This window comes from Capricornis sumatraensis, chromosome 21, assembly GCF_032405125.1.
Source record: "Capricornis sumatraensis isolate serow.1 chromosome 21, serow.2, whole genome shotgun sequence".
In the NCBI taxonomy this organism is placed as follows: domain Eukaryota; kingdom Metazoa; phylum Chordata; class Mammalia; order Artiodactyla; family Bovidae; genus Capricornis; species Capricornis sumatraensis.
Genome location: NC_091089.1, coordinates 23,776,223 through 23,802,383, shown reverse-complemented (window position 1 = coordinate 23,802,383; position 26,161 = coordinate 23,776,223). Strand labels below are relative to the sequence as shown.

The 26,161-nt window shown below is 40.6% G+C and overlaps 1 protein-coding gene across 1 annotated transcript; it reads right to left on the bottom strand.

Moving 5' to 3' along the window:
* Nucleotides 1-4,966: 4,966 nt before the first annotated feature.
* On the bottom strand, nt 4,967-26,161 carry SLC39A6 (solute carrier family 39 member 6). Its single transcript, XM_068993739.1, has 10 exons — nt 26,086-26,161; nt 23,707-24,453; nt 22,033-22,216; nt 20,033-20,202; nt 18,777-18,995; nt 12,588-12,693; nt 9,830-10,207; nt 8,114-8,194; nt 6,821-7,011; nt 4,967-6,108 (listed from the first exon to the last, which is right to left on the bottom strand). Exons 2-10 carry the CDS (start codon nt 24,442-24,444, stop codon nt 5,956-5,958), a joined length of 2,220 nt encoding a protein of 739 aa, XP_068849840.1. The 5' UTR covers nt 24,445-24,453; nt 26,086-26,161; the 3' UTR covers nt 4,967-5,955.

Here is a 26,161-nt window from a genome sequence, read left to right as displayed (position 1 = left end):
CAAAATTCTTCAGAAATTCTATTCTATGAATAGAACTTCGTTAAGATGATAAAAAGGCATCTCCAAAACACTTAAGCGAACACTACACCTAATAGTGAAAAACTGACTGCCTCTCCTGCTAAGATGAGAACTAAGCAAAGATGTCTACTGTCACTATTCCTACTCAAATCACACAGAAAGTCTTAGTCAGGGACTCCCCTCGTGGTCCAGTGGTTAAGACTCTGCTTCCACCGCAGCGGGCACAGGTTCCCTCTCTGCTTGGGGAACCAAGATCCTGTATGCTGCACAGCTCGGGTGGGAAATAGGGGAGAGTCTTAGCTAGTGTGATAGTCATAATTTTAAAAAAAGAAACAAAAGGCATACTACATAGAAAATCTCAAGCTATCTACAAAAATCTCCTAGAATAAATGAGTTTAGCAAGGTTGTAGGATATACAGTTAACACAGAGAAGTCAATTGTATTTCTACATATTGAAAAATAAATTAAAAATTGAAATTTAAAAAAGAATGATTTATAATGTCAACCCAAGTGGCTCTAGTGGTAAAGAACCCACCTGTCAATGCAGAAGACGTAAGAGATGTGAATTCAATCCCTGGGTCGGGAAGATCCCTGGAGGAGGAGATGGCAATCCCCTCCAGTGTTCTTGCCTGGAGAATCCCTGGACAGAGGAGCCTGGTGGGCTACACTCCATAGAGTCCCAAAGAGTCGGACACAACTGAAGCAACTCAGCACACAAAACCCCAAAAGACTTAATTTCAATAAAATGTTGGCAGAATTTGCACGCTGAACACTATGCACTGATGAAAGAAAACTTCGGAGACTAAATAAATGGAGAGATATACTGTTGCTCGTTGATCAAAGACTAAATATGGTGGTCAATTTTGTTTATTAAAAACAAGTATGATGCTGGCTTTAGGAGTATAGATAATATAGACCAATGGAATAGAATAGAGAGCCCAGAAATAAACTCTTATAAATATGGTTTTCAACAAGGGTGTCAAGACTATTCAGTGGAAGAAAGGACAGCAACAATGGTGTTGGGAAAACTGGATATCCACATGCAAAAGAATGAAGTTGGACCTTTATGTAATACCATTCAGAAAAATTAACTCAAAGTAGATCAAAGAGCTAAAACCATAACACTCTTAGAAGAAAACATAAGGGAAAACCTTCGTAATATTGGACGTGACAATGATTTAGACATGACACTAAAGGTACAGGCAACTAAAGAAAAAATAGACAAATTGGACTTCATCAAAATAATTTCTTGTGTGCGCTGAATAACAGTACGAACAGAGTAAAAAAGCAACTCAGAGTGAGAGAATATATTTGCAAATTGCATATCTCATAAAGGATTAATATTCTGAATATGTAAAGAATTCCTACAACTCAACAACAAAAACCAAACAACTCAATTTAAAAATGGGCAAAGAGATCTGAATAGACAATTCTCTAAATAACATATACAAATGGCCAATAAGCACATGAAAAGATGCTCAACACCATTAGACATTAGGGAAATAGAAGTCAAAACCACAATGAGCCGTGACTAACAAAAAGCAACAAACAAACAGAAAACAAATATTGGTGAGGTTCCAAAAATTGGAACCCTTGTACTAGTGGGAATGTGGCATCGTGCAGTCACTGTGGAAAACCATATGGCAACTCTTAAAAAAACAGACATAGAATTACCATATGATCCAGCAAGTTCACTTTTGGGTATATTATATACCCCTCAAAGAACTGAAAGCCGGGAACTTATATTTGTACTTATGTTCATACTAACAGTAGGGTACCTGAAATAGCCAAAAGGTGGAAACAACTCAAATGTTCACTGAGTGAATGGATCAACAAGATGTGCTATATACATATAATGAAATATTATTGAGCCTTAAAAAGGAGAGAATTTTTGACATGGATGAACCCTGAAGACATTATACTAAGCAAAATAAGCCAGACTCACGTGGACAAATATTGTATTGTATGATTCCATCTATATGATATACCTAGAATAGTCAAGCAGTAAGGAGAGTCAGAAAGTAGGGCCATGGTTACCAGCAGGTGGATGAGGGAAGAAAGGGGAATTATTATTTAAAGGGTTGGGCTTCCCAGGTGGTGCTAGTGGTAAAGAATCTATCTGCCAATGCATGAGATGTGGGTTCAATCCCTGGATGGGGAAGATCCCCTGGAGGAGGGCTTGGCAACCCACTCTAGTATTCTTGCCTGGAGAATTCCATGGACAGAGGAGCCTGACAGGCTACAGTCCATAGGGTGGCAGAGTCTGACACAACTGAAGCAACTTAGCATGAAATACACATTTCAGTATGGAATGAGGAAAGAATTCTGGAGCTGGATGGGGGTGATGACTTCACAATGTGAACATATGTATGTAAAGCCCCTGAGCTATACTTAAAACTGGTTTAAACAGTGAATTTTATGACTTTTACTTTTTTTAAAAAAAGGAAAAAAAATCCATCCTAGCTATCAATGACATAGCTATACAATTCTGGCAGCTTGCTACTTCCTTAAATATTCGTTATACTTTGTATGTAAGCATATAAGTTAGGAGTTTCAAGTTCCACTCCATCTTTGGAATAGGAGTTTTTTGGTCTTTATTTGGTCTTTAGTTCCTCCCTCTCTGCACATCTCCCTTCCCCTCCACTGCTACTCTTTCTTAAACCCTTGACTTCATACCATGGGGATATTCAAGGAGACAAGTTTCTAGAATTCTCAAATTCTAGTAATTTTGTTTCTAATATGCTGAAATGCTTTTCTTTAATCCTGAATGAGAATTATATTAATTAAATTTGTATCTTTCCACTTCACTCTGTTAACATGGTTTATGACAGTAATGGGTGTTCTAATTAGGCATCTTTGTATTCCCAGGGCCATTTTACTTGATCGAAACATACACTTCTGAGTTTGATTGGCTGTTTCATTTAGGATTCTTGCAGGAGACATAAGAGACGTGGGTTCAATTTCTGGGTTAAGAAGATCCCCTGAAGGAGGGCATGGCAACCCACTCCAGTATTCTTGCCTGAAGAATCCTATGAACAGAGAAGCCTGGTGGGCTACGGCCCATAATGCTGCAAAGACTTGGACACGACTGAAGTGACCATGCATTCGCTTTTGCTTTCCCTTTTTTACTATGCTGTGAGGTTTTGTAAAGGTCTGGAATTTTATCCAATTTAGAAGCTATAAGTTAGCCTTTTTGTCTGTGGATCGGGGCATAAGACATGAATTTCTGGAACACAATGGACTTGTTCATAGCATATAGCAAGCAGCATAAGCAGCATTTGAGACCCTCTTGGGCTTCAGGTCTCATAGGAGCAAAGGGAAAGGTCGCAGGTGGATGGTGCACACGCTGAGTTTGTGTGGCACTGAAGAACACTGAGCGTGGGGAAACCATCTCTCCTGTACAAGATCTGCTCTTCGTCTTACACCTCATCTTTCAAGGTTGTTCACTGATAATTGGCCCAGGCAGAGTTTTCAGGGCCTTTTATTCTTGACTTAGCTGCAAGAACATATAGGGAGTATTAAGGTACCAGGCAGATTGCTTTTCCTAGAATGGTTTTGTATCAAGTTACACTAATCTCAATTAACTTGATGAATATTTTTTTTTCTAACCCCATAATCTACTTGGATAATATGTGTTGCTTGAAGTTTTGGTAAAGCTACAGCAAAAGGGTTATTTTGAGGGAGGCTTGGGACAACTGTGATGTGGTGGTCATTTTAACAGTTACTGATTTTCAATTTTTTCCAGAAATATTCATAATTAATGATTGTTAATTATCCAAACAAACAATGATTGTTTGGATCTACTACATCTCTATTTATGTCTCCTTCTTTATTCAAGATATTATTTATTTGTACCTTTTAATTTTCTATCAGTCTGTTATGTGTTTCCTCCCAAACAAACAGCCTTTGGTTCATATTCCACAGTTTCTGCACTGTCCTCTGATCTTCAATCTCTCCCACACAGAGCCGTGGGAACCAACTCCTTAAATCGTCTATATACTCACTAGTGAGTTCAAACTGGAGTGCAAACTATGGTTGCTATCATCCTGTTTGTGAACTGGTCCAGGACACCTTCCACCTTCAAAATCTCTGTGAAAAAAGTAGGTACAGCCATCTCCCAAACTCCAGGAGGAACAGATTCCAATGCCCAGAATTTCATCTTGCACTGACCCAGCAGTGGCATCAGGGCGGGTCTGTGGGTTTCTGGAGCATAGCAATCATTTAGCTTGAGAAGGAGATGTCCCATCTCATCCTTTCAAGCACTCCTGCTGCTCACCCCAATCCAAGGAATTCTCATTAGTCAGACCCCTCTCACTTGGTTTGGGGAACAGAAATGCTGGTCCAAAATTTGTCTTTCAGGACACAGGCTGTACGGTCTTGCCCAGTTGTTCTTGATTCTCCTTAGAATCTAGGGTATCAGTGCTTCTTCTCAAGCTTAGGTTCTGGGGTTTGTTTTTTGTGTGTGTGTGGGATTTTCTAAGTTAGGGACAGCTTTGAACAAACTGTGGACCAGTATTTTCTGAAGTGCCCTTTATGATAAAAATGTAAAAAATTGAATAAAGTCACCTAATACAATAATATAAACGAATCGACAAGTGTATATAATCTGGGTTATACTTAAGAAAATCAAACATCTCAAATTGATAGAGATAGAAAGTAGAATGGTGGTTACCAGGTGCTATGGGAAGGAAATGAAGAGTTTCAGTTTTGCAAGGTGAAAAAGTTCCTGAGACAAATTGCGTAACATTGTGAATATATGCAAAATTATTGAGCTGTATGCTTAAAAATGGCTAAGATGGTAAAAAAAAAGCAAAGAAAATCAGACTATATGATATGAAGCTGACATGGGAATTTATTCTGTAGAAAAGCAACAACTAGAGAATGCCATACAACCCTAGTACATCTAAAGTACTACATATAAAAATGACAGCTGCTAACAACGACCACACTGAAGCACTGGAAGATACCAGACTACTTTCTGAATCCAAGAAGTTAAATTTTAATCAGTACTGTTTTAATGTTCTTACATATCTGAAATTCTAATACGCTGACAAGTGGTAAACCAGGTAACTAGAACATCCAATAATGTAACTTTGGGTGATACATAACATGACTTGGTGACATCCAAGTCTTTTGACAATACATAAACTTACTCATACTCATCTGGCATATCTCCAAACATATTTTAAAATTCCAATTTCTTGGTCAAATGATGTATTTTGCAAATTATTAAATATATTTAGATGTCTTTACTATACAAAGTTAAATGTACAACTAAAGTAGTAAAAAGTGCTGAGGTGTTATGGGAACATTAATACTCTGACAAAAATGTTTATGAATGTACTCTGTACTTTACTAATACTGCCTTTTTTCATTTATACCTAAATTTCCCCTTCTATTTAATAACCAGTTTTGATTTTTTATACAAAATCTATAACTTAATTCATATAGATTCTTCTCTTTTTCTCCTTATTTCTTAGCTTAAATTCATTTTAAGTTTTATTGGTATCTTAAGCTTCATGTGTATTCTTACTCCTAAACACCAGCAGTTCTTCAGAGGCCTAAAATCCAGCATGGGAATCACTATATTAAATTAGTTCTAGAAAAAGAAACATTAAAGATATTTTTTCTGAAATATACAGAACATGTCATGCCAAATCTCTTGTTTATACAATAAACTGGTAATATTGGTAAATTGCACATATAGCTTATATTCCCAAAACAGAATAACTTAAATATTAGAACGTACCTTTATGTTACCACCATAACTGACCTTATAAGCATAACAGATGACAATATTCAATACAAAAAAAAAATCACAAAATCCACTAACCTTAAGTGCTATGGATCGCATCATATGAGCTCATCTCCCTATGACCTATTCAAACTACAGAGAGCAAACTATAGCTTTAAGCTACTCTAGCATTTAAACCCTAATTAGAAATTTATACGAAACACAATTTTATGTTCAAATATGGAAATAAGCAACATAATTCCAAAACCCAAAAGAATCCCAGCATTCTGTAGAAAGAAATATCCCCAGCGGCTACATCCATGGTCACTAGCATCGTTGTGCAACATCTCAGGCACCTTTAAAACAAACAAAAGAGCAACCTTTAAGTTTCCAGAACCACAGATTTTAGAAGAATTTCCAGGACACTATACCAGCTTTCTATGTAGTTGGATATACCATGAATCAAATTTCTAAAACGCCAATCTAGCTAATAATGTCACACAGCATTTCCTAACAGTTAATTAACAATGATTACTCATGGTCTGCTCAGCAAGTCAAAATTATATTGATCCAGTTTACTCCGCTGCAAAATGGAGAGCTACACTGATTACCCTGCTTACTATCTGTATCTGTACATAACATGTGGTTCACTTAAAGTTCAGAGATATGGAAATCTTTTATCTTATAAAATATAATCTTAGCAGTAAGACTGGCTGAGACTGTTAAGTGGACTTTGGTGACAAAAAGATATGACTCCTTTATCTGTTAGTAAGGGTCCTTTAAGTGTTCTGATGTATACAGAGTTTGCCAACAGTATGTGGCTTGTACTAGGTTTCTCACAAGTCTATGTACAAGTCAATGCCTATTTACTGAAACTCTACTCTCAGAAAGACACATCAGAAGCAGGTAGATGCTTCTGTGCATTCTGAAGTATACTTTGTATACTTTGTTGAGCACAGACTGTCATTGCAACTACATTTATCCTATACTCTTTTAAAAAAACCTGTTTCACTGGACATTTTTATTTCCTTGTTAGTTAATTCTGTAATTAGACTTCTTAAAACTTACCATATCAACCAGAGCAACATACATGAACAAGCCTGCAGTAAGTGCAAATATCCACATGGAAACATTCTCAGCGTAATGACCAATGAAAATGCCTGTGGCCATTCCAAGATACGCCAGCATGGCTGACAGGGCATTATAAAGAACAGCCTGCTTAACAGTCATGCCAGCCTTCAGTAAGACAGCAAAGTCACCTTTAACAGAAAACACAAAAAGGCAATTAAAGTCATTAAAAAGATCATTTTTAAGACATATACCCAAAAGACTTTCCAGATTTAAGAAATCTTCCAATTTTTCTGAGTGGAAAAAAAAAAAAAAAGACAAAATTAAGAATCACCCAGGGTTAATCAGTATAAAACACTCTAACAGTTTTATAAACTAAGATATCTTTTATCCAAAGTTTTTCTTAAGGTTTCTTGTTAGTCAAAGAATGTCAATACCAAGAATCTACTACTGTGCTCTTGCACTGTCTTCAAGGGGCTTCTTTTAACCTACCACAGGCAGCAAGAGGGAGTAGAGAACACACAGGAAATGATCAGCAAAAGATTAAGGCAATATGCATCATCATTAAAAGCTGAAGAGTCTAATGTTCTGGTTATAAAAGAAGAAAAGAAATTAAGATCAAAGTACTTCAGAGAAGCTTCAAGGAGCCTGAAGGATCTAGAATGTGGAACACAAATCAGATGTTGAGGATTACAAGCACTGAACAGGAAGATGGGAGGCCTTCTAAATGGCCGAACACACACCAAGGGACAAACATGAAAATGGTGCGACAGGTGTGTGCCGCCTGCAAGAAGAAAAACAGGGACACACACGGAACCAGGGCAACTCTGGGAAGATTTTAAGTCCTGGTGAAAGAGAAAAAGAATATTCAAAACACAATTCATCAACTTCTCTTTCTTTTTAGTTCCAATGAAATTCTCTTTGTCAAGTTCTCTCTGTTAATGGAAGATGAGTATTTGCCTGAGGTCTTATTTCTGTTCTGTGTACAATGAAAATAGGGACTGACGTCACCATACGCTGATACAGGAAGGTATCTGGCAGGGGAAGAGGACCAGAGATGGGGCTCAGGGATCTGTTTGGCAACCCCACACAGGCAATTGTGTAATGAGAGTTGCAGGGTTAGAATTCTGGCTGGAAACAGACTTGTCCTCAGTAAGAAACAAAGCTACCTAGGATAGTAGATTTATGAGAAGCCATAAATGAGAAAGCCTGCTGGAAACTATCCTTAGCAAAAGCCAGTGACACTGAGATATGCTATCCACCTGGAAAATACCGTTTGTAGTGTTCTCTTACCTAATTCATGAGGCAACTCATGACAAAACACGGCAACAGAAGTACTTAAACCACTCGATAAACCTTCAGTAAAAGCAGCACCTGTGTAAAAAATCACTGCATTATTTTGTGGGTGTGTATTTTTAAAATTTGTATAGCACATACAGTGAGGTAAAAGAAACAAACTATATTCTGGTTGTGAATAAACAGAACTTTCTCAACTGCACTCTGTAACTTCTTCATAACTAATCTTAGATTACATTCAGTTCAGTTGCTCAGTCGTGTCCGACTCTTTGCGACCACATGAATCATGGCACGCCAGGCCTCTCTGTCCATCACCAACTTCCAGAGTTCACTCAAACTCACGTCCATTGAGTCAGTAATGCCATCCAGCCATCTCATCCTCTGTCGTCCCCTTTTCCTCCTGCCCCCAATCCCTCCCAGCATCAGAGTCTTTTCCAATGAGTCAACTCTTCGCATGAGGTGGCCAAAGTACTGGAGTTTCAGCTTTAGCATCATTCCTTCCAAAGAACACCCAGGGCTGATGTCCTTTAGAATATTCAATTAGGCTTAAATTTCCCAAAGGAGCACAAGCAGATATGGTTGAAGGGAAGGCTGGGTTCTGCCTTAGAGCGATTAAATGATCTTACACAAACCTGAGAAGTAACTGCTGCCACATAAAGCACTTATGGAGAAATATAAAACAAACTGATTTAAAAGGTTTAGGGGAAGAAAACCTCAGGAATCAAGAGTACAAATATGTTTCCTAGCCTCAGAGGAATCCACTGTGTAATTAGACTTTTTTACATTTATTCTTTCAATGTCTTGATAAGGGAAGTTTAAGACAAATAGCTCCCTGCTTTTAAAAGTTAACACGTTATACAACTGATTGCTTACAAACCATGACTGAGCATTTGCACATCCTTCTGTGTCGCTTAAGTTGTGCACGGTGCAGAGGAGGAAGAGTGCAGTGTGGGGAGCAGGGCCTGGGCTCATCCCAGCTGGGCAACAAAACAATACTGCCTCGTCGGACCTTGCCTGCCTGCTCCGTAATTATTTCCATGGCTCCTTCTAGAACTCTGTGGGTCTGTGTGCACAGGTGCTCATTCATGCCCAACTCTTTGCAACCCTATGGACTATAGTTCACCAGGCTCCTCTGTCCATGGGATTTCCCAGGCAAAATACTGGAGTGGGTTGCCATTCCCTTCTCCAGGGGATCTTCCTGACCCAGGCAGTCTCTTGAATCTCCTGCTTTGCAGGCAGATTCTTTACTACTGTGTCACCTGGGAAGCCCCTCCCTTCCTGCACTAAATTACTACAATTCATAAATATTCTACTATCTCTCAATGATAGCACAACTTACAAAAAGTCTATAATTCTTCTTTGGGTATGGATTAGTAATTTAAACTTATTAGATAGATGAAGATTCCTTTAGCATAAAAGAAAAGATGGTGGAAAAGATACTTTCACTTTAATACATACTATTTATATTGCAGATAAGGGAAAGTAACTTTTGGCAGCTACAATTTAAAGGGCCAAGCACAGTTTCTAGCACTTTTTCACCTTATCTTACATTTATCGAGTACATCACTGTCAAAGCAGTCAAAGAAGAGATAACATTTTGATAACCTTGGATGTTAACAGCCTTATCAAACCAACCTACTCTTTGCTAAAATCAGCAGCTTAAAGTGGCATTTTCAGAGATCAACAAACAAGGGCCGAAACATAGAGACATACCAATTGCGAGGCCATCGCTGAAATTGTGCAGGCCGTCCCCCATGATCACCATCCAGGCCAATGTGGCGATGCCAGCATCTTTCAGCTCCTCCCGGGAGTAGCGCTGGCTGTGGCTGTGGGGGTGGTGGTTCTGGTGGTGGTGGTGATGGAGAATATGATGGTAGTCATGATGGTGGTGGATGAGATCATCGGACTGGCCGAGTGTATCATGGAAATGCGAATGGCATTTATTCTTGCACCCTCTGGGTACATATTCATTGTAAACTTCCTGTGGATGGGCATGAGCTATCATGACCTCCTCTTCTTCCAAGATTGCTGGCTGCTGAGAATCAAAGTGGGAGGGCTCTTGTGAGTCAGCTCGTAAATAGCCTTCAGGTCCTAGATGTAAACATAAAGGACGTTGGGACAAAGTCAAACGGCTCTTTTAATGTGCACATTTCAAAATCTCCACTGACAGAGTCAACAAGACATCAAAGCATGGCAACTCTCTCACATATACCTACCTGGCAGACTAGACTTTAGAGTACTAGACTTTAGAGGTTTTCTGTTGAAAAACCTCAGTACGTTTTAGTGAATTTTAGAAGTTAAATGATTTTTCGAAGAATGGATTTTAAATGATAGCCTTCAGTAACCGCCCCAGACCCTCCCTTAAATTCTTTTGCCTCCCTATGTTTTTCAAGATAGTTTTTTTTTTCTGATTATAAAAGAAGCACACCCATTTTAGAAAAATATTTCACTGTTGACATTTAAAATATTTTAGAAAAATATTCCAGAAAAATTGGAAATAAAAAACATGCATAATTCTGTTATCTGAGTTCCTCTCTTTCAAAATTCAAGGAAAAGCAAAAGAGGGGAATAGCTTGGTGGTCCAGTGGTTAGGACTCTGCACTTTCACTGTCAAGGGTCTGGGTTCAATCCCCAGTCAGGGAACTAAGATCCTGCAAACCATGTATTATGGCCAAACAAAAATTAAAAAGGAAAAGCAGAAGAAAGTGAAATACCATCATCATCAAGAAACATTTATCTGTGTAAAGTAAACTCCAACAATAGGTTTTGCTTTTTCCTTTTTGTACACTGGCATCAACTTTCCTGGGAGCATTCCTGAAACTATGATCCAATTTTAAAAGTTATTTCCTCTCATCATTATAAATTTCACTGGAAATTCTGAAGATGGAATAGATGCAGGAAGACAAGTGAGAGTATTTCACTCGCTCTTTAGAGAAGAGCAGCGTGCTGGAGACAAAGGGTGGACAGAAAGTCTTAGGACTGCCCAGTAGCAACAATAAGCTGCTCTTCCTCGTCAGTCAGCAACTGAGCGTCTACTCTGGGCCAGGCACCAGGACAAAGTGGAGCAGAACAAAGTCTCTGCCTTCAGGAAGCTCATGTTCTTGCGGGAGACAGCCACGTAACAAGGAAATACAGGTATTAATAAGGTAATTAAGGCACTGGACAGCATGGGATGAAAATAGAAAAGGCGAATATGAGGAGAGTGAGTGGGAAATCTCTGTATTGGGATGAGCCAGGAAGGCCTCTAAGAAGGAGATATCTGAGTTGAGATTGAAACAATAGGAGGAATTTATATGAAGACCTAGGAGAAAAGTGCTCTAAGCAGAAGAAACTGAGTATCAGCCTCTGAGACAGACCTGGTATGCTCACAGGATGAAAAGGAGGCTGTGAGGCTGGACAGAGTGAACCATTCGGGGGAGTGGAAGGCAGGGCAGGACCTCAAAGGTCATCATGACGCCTCTGGTTTAAAATTTTAACTTGAGCCTGTCCAACAAGAAATGCCAGGCTAATAAGCTCTAGGAAACATAGTAACACAGTAACTTTACAGTGAAGAAACATGGGAGACACAACCTTAGCCAGGTGATCAAAACTCCCACCACTGCTATGCGACCAAGCACCACGGTGGGAGGCAGGTCACGTCACTGGAAAGGATGTAATACACTTTGTGCTATTCCTGCCCAAACTGATCAACCTAATGCAAAAACAACCAACAAACTCAAAATGAGGGACAATAAGAGGCAACATTTGACCCTGACTTGTACTCTGGATCATTTTTTTTCCTTTTGGGGGTTAGGGGAGTATAAAGAAATTATTAAGACAATTGGATAAACATGAAAATGGTCTATAGACTAGAAAATGGCATTATATCAGCTTTAATTTCCTGGTGTTGATCACTGACCTGTGATCACATACGAGAATGTCCTTTTTTTAGGAAATATAACAAGTATTTAGAGGTAAAGAAGCATCACTTTTGTAACTTACTCTCAAATGGTTTAGAAAAAAAACTGAGTAGTATGTATATACACAGAGAAAGAGAGAAAGAATGATAAATGTACATAAAATAACTGGGGAATACAGGAAGAGGCAGAGGAATTCTTTCTACTATTCTTAGAATTTTTCTCTAAGTTTGAATTTACCTCAAAATAAAAAAATTATAGAAAGAAGACATATAAATATACATAGAAATAACCAACTCACTGGCAATTAAAAGAAAGCATAAGTTTTAAAAAGAGGGGAGGGATTCCCTGGTGGTCCAGTAGTTAGAACCTGGCATTTTCCCTGCTGGGGCCCAGGTTCGATTCCTGGTTGGGGAACTAAGATCCCAGAAGTCTCGTGGCACAGTCAAAAAAAAAAAAGGGAGGGGAAGGTTAATGGGGGTAGAATAAGGTCCCATCTCTTCTGGATAGTCTGAGCTGCCTGCAAATCACAGAGCAATGGCCTCCCTCCAGCTCTCAGATTCACAAGGACTTACGATCATCTGCATCTACTTTCTCCTCATTTGTTGAAAGTTGAGATTCATACTTGGACAGCTGCTTTTTAATCTCCACATCATCATCATTTTCAGGTTTTTTCTGATTCTGTAACAGCAAGGAAAAGCGATACTTGAAATGGGTGGTTTACTTATGCATATACCTTCAGATAAACAGTTTAAGCAAGAGATTTCATAGACAAAGACAACAGAGTGACAGGCTTCTAAAGGAATAAACCCCATCTAAGGGCAAGGCCTGCACTTAACTCCACAGCACCTACTAGTCTGTTTTGGGCTTCCCTGGTGGCTCAGAGGCAGAAACTGTTCAGAAAGGTAAAGGACGATGCATCAGTAATACGAAAGAAAAATCACACACTCATCTTTCTGCTGGTCCCTCAGGTCACGCAGTATAATCCGTTCTCATGAAAACAGCACTGCATCCCCTGGGAGCTATTTAGAAATGCATGATCTCAGGCCACACCCCAGAGTGAATGGATTAGAACTTGGATTTTAACTAGGTCTCCAGGTGACTCATAAACACATTAAAGTTGAGCTCTGCCTCAGGCCATCAGTTCAGAACAGGCATGTCCTCCAGGCAAGTAGTGATCTGCTAACCAACTGCCTGGTTTCCTCCAATGCCTCTTTTGGTCAATGAAATCCCATACTTGCCATACTTTTTATAACTTAAAATTATACTGTGATACTGATATGTATTTGTTACTAAAACTAAAATACTTTTGCTGTCATAAAACACCATTACCAAGTTTTCTCTTTTGAAACAAATCCCAGTAGTCAGTCTTGAATTTATCACTAGATTTTTAAACCAGCTGAATACCATACTTGAGATACAGTCCATATCTCAGAACCCAAGAATGAAGGTCACTGTTAGAACAATGGTGCCTGTGTATTACCGACTTATGTAGAATATTTAAGATAAGGAAAACTGTCACAAAAATAATCACCTTCTTATTTGCAGTATATTTTGAATATGACTCAATCCCCACCTTAACTGAGATTTCATTTTTAGCTCTAACAGTATATAAAATATCTGCACATTTTTAGGTTATAAGAGTTTTTAAAAGGAAGCACAAACCAATCTTTATACCTATCCCTGGCATGATGCCTCAAACACAGAAAGTACTTAAATATTTGTGAAAATAAGTGAATTCAGGAAACTTTAAATCACTTAACTGATGTTTTATTTCTTGCTGAGCAATGACTATCTCTAGTTTTTAACCAATTCTTTCATTCCACAAGTATTAAGGGCCTCTAATGTTTCCTGTGCTGAATCCTGGCAATACATCAATACACCATAAACCAAGATACACATAGTTCTTGTTCCCATGGAGCTTATCACCCACAGGGAGGGAAGTTTTATACAGGTAATGATTACACAATTCTTTGATTGCAATTTTTGATACACTTTACAAAGGACAAATACACAGTACTACAAGAGTGTATGCTACTGCTGCTAAGTCACTTCAGTCGTGTCTGACTCTGTGTGACCCCATAGACGGCAGCCCACCAGGCTCCCCTGACCCTGGGATTCTCCAGGCAAGAATACTGGAGTGGGATGCCATTTTCTTCTCCAATGCATGAAAGCAAAAAGTGAAAGTAAAGTCGCTCAGTCGTGTCTGACTCCTAGAGACCCCATGGACTGCAGCCCACCAGGCTCCTCTGTCATGGGATTTTCCAGGCAAGAGTACTGGAGTGGGTACAAGACCTAACTGACTCCCATGACAGGATTTGTCCAGAAAGTGATGTTTATGCCAAGACCTAAAGATGAGCAGGGGTTTGCTGGAGAAGGGTGGGGAGGAGTAATCCAGGCAGGGAGATGGCATGTGGGAGGACCCTAAAGCAGAAAGGCAGCAGCCGCTTCTTTAACTGAAAGAAGTGCAAGGTGGATGGGGTCTGGTAGGTCAGAGACTGGGCGGCCAGTAGTGAGGCTGGGTAGCGGGGCATCCAGACAGTGCAAACCATGGACTATGGTCTTCATCCTATCGTGGACTTCATCCTATAAGCAATGAGATGTATGACAGAAAGATTTTCAGCAGTGGTGTCCAACCTCATCACACTCATTTAAACAAATCACTCTGCCCCCTCCACTCTGGATTAGAAAAGGACAACAAAATAATGTAGATAGTCCAGTCAGGAGGCAACTGCTGTCAGCCAGGTAAGCCGAGCTTAGACCAGAACAACAGCAAGCAAGACGGAGAGACCAAATTTCACTTCTGGATACACTTAATAAAACTAGGTTGGATATGAGGATGAGGGAGATTCATAGATGATTTTCAGGTTTCCAGCCTAAGCAAGAAACCTGAGAATCTGGTAAAAAGAAAGTCTGAGGTAGAAATATCATAAGAGCCTAACTACACACCAAGTATGTGATTCAACCCTAATTCGAATAAACAGATTGACATATACGGATGTTTTAAGGGAAATCCAAGGTAAAATGTTCCATTATAAGACCCTGATGCTGGGAAAGACTGAAGGCGAGATGAGAAGGGGAAAACAGAGGATGAGATGGTTACACGGCATCACTGACTTGATGGATATGAGTTAGAGTAAACTCCGGGAGTTGGTGATGGACAGAGAAGCCTGGCATGCTACAGTCCATGCAGCCGCAAAGAGTCAGACGTGACTGAGTGACTGAACTGAACTAAACTGATGGGTCTGAAGAGCTACCAATGCTTACCATGTAAGGAGTAGTTTTTTCTTTTTGAGAGAACTAAGTGAGATTTACAGAGAAGGCAATGGCACCCCACTCCAGTACTCTTGCCTGGAAAATCCCATGGATGGAGAAGCCTGGTAGGCTACAGTCCATGGGGTCGCTGAGGGTCGGACACGACTGAGCAACTTCACTTTCACTTTTCACTTTCGTGCATCAGAGAAGGAAATGGCAACCCACTTCAGTGTTCTTGCCTGGAGAATCCCAGGGATGGGGGAGCCTGGTGGGCTGCCGTCTATGGGGTCGCATAGAGTTGGACATGACTGAAGTGACTTAGCAGCAAACGAGATTTAAAACTGTTACATAAGTAACACTAAGATCTGGCTGCCCTTGAAAATAGATAAAGGCAATAGTTTCTAAAAAGGAAGAGAACATGAAATGTTTGTGAAACACCTGTGGGAAGTCGTTGCCTAGAAATTATGCTTATTTACTATTTAATGCTTCTTATGTGTGTACTTCATTGTACTTAGCCAGCCAGGCTCCTCTGTCCATGGGATTCTCTAGGCAAGAATACTGAAGTGAGTTGCCATGCCCTCCTCCAGCAGATCTTCCCAACTCGAGCACTGAATCTGAGTCTCTTACATCTTACTTGCACTGGCAGGCAGGTTCTTTACCACTATTGCCACCTGGGAAGCCCTTAACGATTCTTAAACATTCAACAAATATTTACCAATCCTCTACTATGTGCCAGACACTATTCGAGGCACTGGAGATATAGCAGTAGAGAAGATGGAGCGGTCCTGGGCCTTAAGAGCTTACATGCTAGCAGAAATTATTTGAGAACAGAAATTCCAAACTTCGTCAACTACAATGCATAATAATATATATGTAAGACAAAGACAGAGTAGTATATGGAATGTATTGTAATATCACTGTTGCATTTAAAAACATGGGTCAAGACACAAGATTGATTTCACAACTCACAAATAGTTATAACTTAAAGAGAATGAAAAACACTGATCTGTCTTAGACCACAGACAGCCTACCTCTTAGAGTCCTATGTTAGAGCATCAGGTTAATAAACAGAACTTTTAAGGTAAAACTAGAAAATTACATTGAAATTAGAATGGCATCTGAAATAGAAATGCAATAAAACAAACAAACACAAACAAAACCCCTCCCCTGCAAAAAAAATCCTTGAAAATGCAGAGGAGGAGGATATATCCTCAAAGCCACCCAAGTGAAGCAGCAGGGACAATGGGGACATGGAAGACTTCCTGGATTAAGAAGGAGTCAGCTCTCGTTGCTTCATTTATTCCCTGTAAACTGACATTCTGTAAGGCTTCAAAATCTGCAGTTGAAGTGACCATTAAATCCGTAAGGGCAAATATTCACAGGATGGAGGAGGCTACTCTGCTCACATGCATTGGGTTCCCAACCTGAGCTCTAAGCTCAGCAAGAATCAACTATGTTAGTTTTCAAGTCTCTTCATGCCAGCTATACCTGCTATTGCAACTGCATGATTTAATTACATATTATTCAGACTATGAAATGCCAGTGAGAAGAGTTACTGCCATGCATATTTAAGTTGAATGCTTTTGAAAGATTCAAAAGCAAGTTGCCAATTACATCAGGCAATCACTGTATAAATCTTTTTAATTTTCAAAAAATCTGGATTCTACATTAAAATAGCTTTACCAGTATGTAACCTCTTGCTCAATTTAAGAGAAACCAAAACTGGATATTTAGAAGAAGTAGCAGGACTGCAGAGAAAAAAATGATCATACAGAACTGACTCCAAGATGATCTTCAGTTCAGTTTAGTTGCTCAGTCCTGTCCAACTCTTTGTGACCCCATGAAATTGCAGCACGCCAGGCCTCCCTGTCCATCACCAACTCCCAGAGTTCACTCAAACTCATGTCCATCGAGTCGGTGATGCCATCCAGCCATCTCATCCTCGGTCGTCCCCTTCTCCTCCTGGGCCCAATCCCTCCCAGCATCAGGGTCTTTTCCAATGTGTCAACTCTTTGCATCAGGTGGCCAAAGTACTGGAGTTTCAGCTTCAGCATCATTCCTTCCAAAGAACACCCAGGACTGATCTCCTTTAGGATGGACTGGCTGGATCTCCTTGCAGTCCAAGGGACACTCAAGAGTCTTCTCCCAACACCACAGTTCAAAAGCATCAATTCTTCGGCACTCAGCTTTCTTCACAGTCCAACTCTCACATCCATACATGACCATAGGAAAAACCATAGCCTTGACTAGACGGACTTTAGTCGGCAAAGTAATGTCTCTGCTTTTGAATATACTTTCTAGGTTGGTCATAACTTTTCTTCCAAGGAGTAAGCGTCTTTTAATTTCATGGCTGCAGTCACCATCTGCAGTGATTTTGGAGCCCAAAAAAATAAAGTCTGACACTGTTTCCACTGTTTCCCCATCTATTTCCCATGAAGTGATGGGACCAGATGCCATGATCTCCGATTTCTGAATGTTGAGCTTTAGGCCAACTTTTTCACTCTCCTCTTTCACTTTCATCAAGAGGCTTTTTAGTTTCTCTTCACTTTCTGCCATAAGGGTGGTGTCATCTGCATATCTAAGGTTATTGATATTTCTCTCGGCAATGTTGATTCCAGATTGTGCTTCTTCCAGCCCAGCGTTTCTCATGATGTATTCTGCACGTAAGTTAAATAAGCAGGGTGACAATATACAGCCTTGACGTACTCCTTTTCCTCTTTGGAACCAGTCTGTTGTTCCATGTCCAGTTCTAATTGTTGCTTCCTGACCTGCATATAGGTTTCTCAAGAGGCAGGTCAGGTGATCTGGTATTCCCATCTTTCAGAATTTTCCACAGTTTATTGTGATCCACACAGTTAAAGGCTTTGGCATAGTCAATAAAGCAGAAATAGATGTTTTTCTGGAACTCTCTTGGTCAACATCAAATGACCAGAATATGAGTACACAAATGGCCAAAACATGTACATGTCATTATTAAGAGTCCCCATGAGGACAATCTTTTTTGACTGATTTACCCAGTCACATCAGATAGGAAGAGGAATATAACCATAGGCAACTCCAAAGATATTTTCACCAGATATACAGCCTACTGTTGAGCTTCATATTATTTCTGGGGGCACTTTGCAAACAGCAAGTCTGAGTGAGTCAGATAGTCTTTCAACAAAACATAATATTTAGCTACTGAGTAATTTAAAAGCTGCACATACTTACTGTACGTAACTCAAAGAGTTTGGGGTAAGTACACACCCATGAAACCACCTCCACCATCAATGCCTTGTTTGGTCATTTATATAGATATTTACCCTTGCCTGTGACTCTGAAGGGAATACTGAAGACAGGGAAGTCCAGGGTTACTGACTTCCATGAATGCTTCTGGGAGCAAAAAGGTGCTGAACCTCCTCACAAATGAAGATCACACACCTTGGAAAAGCTCTGCTAACTGTTCGGTTCTAGTGCTGCTCTAAATAAATGTCCAATGCATAGTAAGTAATCAGTACAGTTTTTCTTACCTTTTTCTTCTTATCTTTAAATTGCTTGATCAACGTGAGAACATGTTCAACAAGAAACATGAAATACAAGCCTCCCAGAGCTGTCAGCCCTTTCCACGTAGAATCAAAATAGGTATTTTCTTGAATGTTTTGAGAAGAGAGGTGGCTGAAAAGTGGTCCCCTCTTCATTTCCATTGCTGTTTCTTCATGGCTGTGACTATGGTGATGACTTGCATGAGACTAAAGGCAAAATAATATGGATTTTGTAAATTCATTTGTTTCACATGTCAGAAAAATTGGCTAAGATAATTAATGTCAAATATGAAACCATTCAGAATTAGGCAATTAATGTTCTACGTCAGAATGAGGGGAAGTTTAGGCTATTAAAAGTAAAACTACCAATAAGCAGCAGTGACCCAGAGCTTAATGTATATAATGCAGTTTAGTGGAGTGGATCTATTCAGTGTAGAGACAGACACATTCTCCAGTGATCCTCATAACGTACGCGTTGAGGTTATCTCCAATATTTCTCCATGGCCACAAATAAGTCTTAACAGGCATATAGCGTCTACTGCTCATATATCCAGTGGAAAAGCCCCTACCACTGTTCTCGGTGCGCTTCCAAGAAGCCCAGGCTGGGTAATGGGCCCTTGCCAGTACCTGAGATCCAGGCACCCTGCCCCAGTGGCCCACAGCTGGGTGCAGCAGGACCTTCTGTTACCGCGTGTTAGGGAACCAGGTGTGGTGCACACCAAGGTGAGACTGGGGGTCATGGATACAACCCACAGAAACGCTCCTAGAAACTACATTTCCAGCCTTTTATACATATCAATACAGAGCACAAACTGAAAATACATACATTCAATTTATATGTTTATAGATTCACGCATTATATATTAGTATTTAATGTTGAATAATAAAACACACCGAAAGTGAAAGTCTCTCAGTACTGTCTGACTCTTTGCGAACCCAGGGACTATACAGTCCATGGGATTCTTCAGGCCAGAATACTGGAGTGGGTAGTCATTCCTATCTCCAGGGGATCCTCCCAACCCAGGGATCAAACGCAGGTCTCTCGCATTGCAGGTGGATTCTTTACCAGCTGAGCCACGAGGGAAGCCCAGGAACACTGGAGTGGGTAGCCTATCCCTTCTCCAGTGGATCCTCCCAACCCAGGAATCGAACCAGGGTCTCCTGCTTTGCAGGTGGATTCTTTAGCACCTGAGCTACCAGGGAAGCCCTATAAAACAGACTGATGGGATAAATTATTTACTTACATGTGGAAGAAGGTGTAAGAAAGCGTCACCACTCAGTGTCCCGACAGCCAACGCCACAAGGAAACTCAGAAGAAACTTGAAAAACACCCGATTCATGAGAGGCACTAAGATAACACCCAGCAAAGACAGGAAACTGATGACGGAAATGGCTATAAAGCCACCAACCCAGGCTGTCAAAGAGAACAGGACAGAGCAAAGGACAAAGCAAACAACTGATAAACTTTCAAAGTGAGACTGCGGAGTGGCATAAAGTAATCTGTAAAAGCGGGGAAGTTTGCACCTATGACTTAATTCACGTTGATGTTTGGCAGAAACCAACACAATACTGTAAAGCAATTATCCTTCGATTAAAAAAAATAAATTTTTTTAAAAAGTGGAGCTAAAGAAATACAAACGCAGTGGAACAGAACTGTGGTTATAGAGCAATAACCAAGAAGCTGGATCAAATGTGACTGAACCCTCTGGGCAAAAGGCATAACCTAGGAGAACATTCTTCAGCGAGGGTCCATCTAGTCAAAGCTATAGTTTTTCCAATGGTCATGTATGGATGTGAGCGACGGACTATGAAGATGGTTGAAGGCCGAAGAATTGATGCTTTTGAACTGTGGTGTTGGAGAAGACTCTTGAGAGTCCCTTGGACTGCAAGATCAAACCAGTTAATCCTAAAGGAAATCAACCTTGAATATTCATTGGAAGGACTGATGCTGAAGCTCCAATACTTTGGCCACCTGATGTGAAGAACTGATTCACTGGAAAAGACCTTGATGCTGGGAAAGATTGAAGGCAGGAGGAGAAGGGGACGACAGAGGATGAGACGGTTGGATGGCATCACCAACTCGATGGACATGAGTTTGAGCAAGCTCCAGGAGTTGGTGACAGACAGGGAAGCCTGGCATGCTACAGTTCATGGGGTCACAAAGAGTCAGATATGACTGAGCAACTGAACTGAACTGAGGGTGAAGGAAGGGGAAGGTATGGTTACCAAGGATGAACTCTCAATCACTTGGGAACTGAGCTTACAGACGCCCATAACAGTTAAATTATGAAAGAGAAGAGGAAAAAGTTAGGAAAGGAGGGAAGAAAGGAGAAAGGAAAGGAAACTGGCAATCAGTAATATCCTCAGTGAACAAAGCAATCAATTCTTCATTATAGGTTCTGAACAACACAACTTACACTATAGCAGACTGTATCCTGGTTTCATGTATTAATAAGAACACACTAGGATTAGGCTCCTAAACAACTCTGATCATTCTCTAAACAATGTGACAACATACAAAGCAATCCCAATTTTTTAATTGGAGGATAACTGCTTTACAACGTTGTGTTGGTTTCTGCTGTACAACAATGTGAATCAGTCATAAACATATACATATCCCTTCCCTCTTGAACCTCTCCCCTACCCTGCCCTCATCCCACTCCTCTGGGTCCTCACAGAATGCTGGGTTGAGCTTCGTGTGCTATACAGCAGCTTCCTGTGTGTACGTGCTCAGTCACGTCTAACTCTCTGACCTCCTGGACTGTAGCCCTCCAGGCTCCTCTGTCCATAGCATTTTCCCAGCAAGAATACTAGAGTGGGTTGACATCCTCTTCTCCAGGGGCTCTTCCTGACCCAGGGATCGAACCTGAGTCACCTGCATTGGCAGGCGGATTCTTTACCACTGAGCCACCAAGAAAGCCCCCAGCAACTTCCCACTAGCTATCTATCTTACACATGGTAATGTGTATGTTTCAATAGAACCCAAAATTTTTGAATGACCTTGACATACCCTGTGGAAGGACCTCAGACAAGTTACGATCTAATGTATTTTCTAGTTTTTGTTTATTTTTTTTTAGGGTAAAGCTAACACATTTGCAGTCTTCACATCCAAGGCAGAGAACAATTAAGATGATATATTTGGAATTATGCTGAAAAATGAGTAGGCTGATGTAAATAGAAGGAAAAAGCACAACATAAATAGATCTACTGGAAATTATTTTTACATAAAAAAAGGCAATTTTACCTATTTGTAAAGAATAGGTCTTTGGAGGGATTTCAGCTTTCTTTTCACTTGTTGTATGAATCAGACATGATCTAGTATCAATCTGATTGATGATGGCTGGGCAGAGATAGTTGAACTCGGTGGCATTCAATGGAACCTGGATGCCCATGCCATGAGATGTAAGCAGCTTTGACGCATTGAAACACTGAAGAAAACAGAAATAAACACCGAAAGGCATTCCCATTAGAGAATCTAAAAAAGCTGTTGATGACAAAACACCCTTTCCTCACTGAAGCTACTTCTTTACTTAAGGTAAATCAACATCAACTTTTGTGTTAAGTACTTTGGAATTTGCCTCAAGCTACCTGGAGATACTTTGTCACAGGGCTGATTTCCCATCTCTTCAGCTTATTTCTTCTTGGGAGAAGCAATCACATCACTAGTCACCTCTGGAGAAAGCCTCAAGAGGAAAAAGTTTGAGGATAAACAGACATTCACAAGCCTGTTAACTCACCATATAAACCTATCAAGGAAATGAGCTTTAATTTCGAGATGGGTTCATTAGAGATTGAGAAATATGTTGTTTCTGTACTAACGCTATCATACGTGGCTAAACAAGCCCAAGACGTGTCCCTCTGCCAGCAATGACTGCACTTGCAAAACTCAGCTCAGTGCTGTGTACACACTGGGCAAAATAACACTTTGCAACGAGAGAATATTAAATTCCATAGATTACTCACTCTGGCAGAGGGCAACACTGGTTAATGAAACAAACCTGCACCGGCAGGAAGCTGTTTCAAAAATTTAATTAGATGACAAGCTTAGTTTGAAGAGAATCTCTGCTGAAGAATGTAAGCTCCCTCTTCTCACCGAAAGAAAAAAACCAAACAAAAAAACCCACAAAAAAACCCACTGGCACTAGCACCTGTTTCTTATCTTCTGAAAAGCTATTTTAAACTCCCACAGTTCTTGGCCAATACTACTCCAAACAAATTTTATTACTAGTGTTGCTATGGGAATGACCATTAGTAGGATTATCCCAGAATTAGTACAGTCATGTGATGGTTTGAATGAAATACTTAAGTTCTGCCTATGAATGTATACCAACTAATGCCTTGTTGTTGACATCTCTTAGCCAAGGCAAACTGTGTACAGCCTGGAAGTCTAGCCTCAGAGAAGAAAAACACATAAACTCAGGACCTCACTACCCAGACTTTTCACTTGTCCAGCACGTCCCTCTAGGTAGCATCTCCAATTTCACCCACCTTACAAGTCACTGTGATCCCTTTGTCAAGGAGGCAAAGCTGCTCTTGCATTCCCTGGCCCTTTAAACCACACCTTTCCCTAAAACATGAATTCTAACTCCTGCTCTTTCGATTTTCCATTTTCCATTTTTTTTTTAATTAACAGTATTCATATTCAAAGATTTTCTCCCCAAAATAATTTCATATGTTTTAAATTCTATATTAGAAAATAGCTTCACCAGGCAGCATTATTCTTACCGAAGAACTTATCCCACAAGTTTTTTATCAGGAATGTTTTCAACATAGTGGAGACACTTTGAGCTAAGTGCCTTGCTGAGAAAGGAGAAATTCCCCTTTCAATGAACTCACCATTTTATTTTTAATTTAGAGGGAATAGCAATGACAGGATAGACAGCAGGCATACTGATTAAAATAACGAGAAACATCTTACCTCCTGAGTATTTTCGCTTGGGCTTCTGGAATACATAAAGTCTTTTCTGGGCTCATTCATTGATTCATTGGTTCTCCTACTAGCCAGTCTGCTGGCCCGGCTCTTTTCTGAGATACTGGGTGGAGTGGAACTGTTCACATCTTTGGGGAGAAGTTTCCCATGTTTTGGAGTTTCTATGGTCTCGAGAAAGTGAGTTCCCTCAGAGACAGCATTATACACAGTTGAGGTCACTTCACTAGCACCAATACTCTCCTTGATTAAAACATTCCTTCTGCCACTGGCATGTTCTGATCGATGAGACCCCTTCCCGTGGCTGTTTCGTGGCTCTTTGTTTGCACCATCAGAGTCATGGTCTGGGCAGAGAGCTTTCCGACTATTTTTACTGGAAGCAGCGTGATTATGGTGAGAGTGATGCTCATGGTCAGAGTGATGCTCATGGTCAGAGCGATGGTCATGGTGTATATGAATTCTCTTAATCTTATCTATGCCTATATTCTGAAGCAACTTTTTGAACCCTTCAATTGACAGGGAATTATTTTCTCCATAGCGGTGGAAAAGCTGCTGTAGATGATGCTGCCGTGTGGTAACGGCCAAGTTAACATTAATGCCAGATTCCCAACTTGGAATGATTTTTTCAGTGGTCTGAGGGAAAGCAGTGGCTGGTCCTACTTCATGAAGGGGATTTGTGACTGACAGAGTGAAGGTCAGGATCAAGATTACTGATAAATTCCTCGCCATCGCACCTTCCTAAAGAAGACAGAAAACGAAAGGAAAGAAACAACCTTGTCTTCACTTCCAAAACAATTTGAATTAAGAAATCTCATGCTGAAAACTGATGTCTAATCAAATAACCAAGTTTAACAGAGCACCATCTAGGGTGATCGGTGTAGTGCTAGATACTGCAAAAAACAAACAGAAAACCACCTGGAGTCCTAGGCTCCACCTCTGCATTGCTGAAACATGGGAAACAACCGGATAGCAGTTGAGTGCTAAGACTCTGTAATTAACACTATAAAAGCAATAGTAATTCAGAGATTGGAGGGACCCATGTGGTCACAGCCATACTGGCATTATATCATGTTTCAAACAAGAATTCAAAACAAAAGAATACAAAATCCAAACTAGCTACCTCAACCACGACCACCACCATTTCACAGAACAATCTTTTAACATCAAAAAAAGTAAATATGGCAATCAGAATAAGTCACATTTAACATTTTTTTCTTAAACCATATATAAAGCTATTTGAGGCCTTTCTCCCCCAATCCCATTCTTCAGAGGCAACCAATTTGGCCAGTTTCTTGAGAATCCCTCATGCATACTCAGGTACACGTGTGCCTTAATCATACTAATGGGATCTTTTGTTTTTCCACTCAACAAATGACACCTTTCCATGTGAGTATATACAAAGTGATCACATATTTTTGAATGACTGCACAGTAACAGTTCTTTAAGAAAATTAAACTTTATTAAAAAACTGTGTTGCTCTTATTTTGCTATCACTCATCCGCATAATACTGCTGGGAACCAAAGAACTTTGCTCCAAAGAGGAGTTAGGGATCCAGCTGAGCCTTGAAAAGCAAAATTCAGTTAAGCAGACGAAGGTATAGGCCAAAAGAAGCAGTTAGACTATTATCTCAGGACCCAGTCAGCAGATGCCCAGTACCAATGATGGGTGGTGATCATGACCAAATTGGTCTGCCTCCAGTGAAAGTAAGGGGAGGTCGGGCTCCGGAGTGAGATGGCAAGGGTGAGGAGCAACCGAGCTCTACCACCTTCAGCTCTTCTTCCTTGGACCAGCTGGTAACACCTATTTTATACGGAGACAGAGGAAACCACTCGCATGGATGTATGTGGAAGGGCTCCAAAAGCTGTCAGCAGTACTGCACAGCTGCTGCTTATCGTTCTGTGAAAAGAGGACGTACGCATTATCACCGGGCTAGACTCCTAAAAGAACAATCCTTGGGGCCCAAAGTTTTAAGGGACAGAAGAAAACCTTTAAGAAATACACGAGGAGCCAGATGGGTGGAGCAGCCCCGTGCCTTTCCCAAGAGAGGGAAGGATGCTTAGGGCGGTCCCAGACCCGCCAGCGGATCTCCATCCCCGCAAGTCCGCGTGTGCTGGAGAAAAAAGCAGAAGCAAAGGGCCTGGAGAAACGGGTGAGCGGAGAAAACGGGAAAGAGCTCGCAAAACTGCCTAGAAGGGCTTCTTATTTTTAAACACCACAGTACTCTCGGAAAATGAGATGAACAGGACAAACCATTTCCTTTCCCCGTTGGACCCCGAAGCCTGCTGTGCACCCTAAACTGGGAAGTCCGGCCTCGCCAGCTCCGCGGGGTTCCCCTCTCCGCCCACCCTTCCTAGACCAGCGGGACTCACCTCTCCGCGGCCTCGCCGACCCCCGGCCCGCTCCCGCGCGCCGGTTCAAGTTCCCGCCGGCGGTGCGGAGCCAGCC

What these genes read in the sequence shown, in the direction of transcription:
- SLC39A6 (XM_068993739.1), bottom strand. Translation starts at nt 24,444, where the DNA reads ATGGCGAGGAATTTATCAGTAATCTTGATCCTGACCTTCACTCTGTCA. An exon ending in TTAAAGATAAGAAGAAAAAG is followed by an intron (nt 12,694 to 18,776) that starts GTAAGAAAAACT and finishes TTGCTGTTACAG; the next exon opens with AATCAGAAAAAACCTGAAAA. An exon ending in ATGTTGCTCTGGTTGATATG is followed by an intron (nt 6,109 to 6,820) that starts GTAAGTTTTAAG and finishes TTTGTTTTAAAG; the next exon opens with GTGCCTGAGATGTTGCACAA.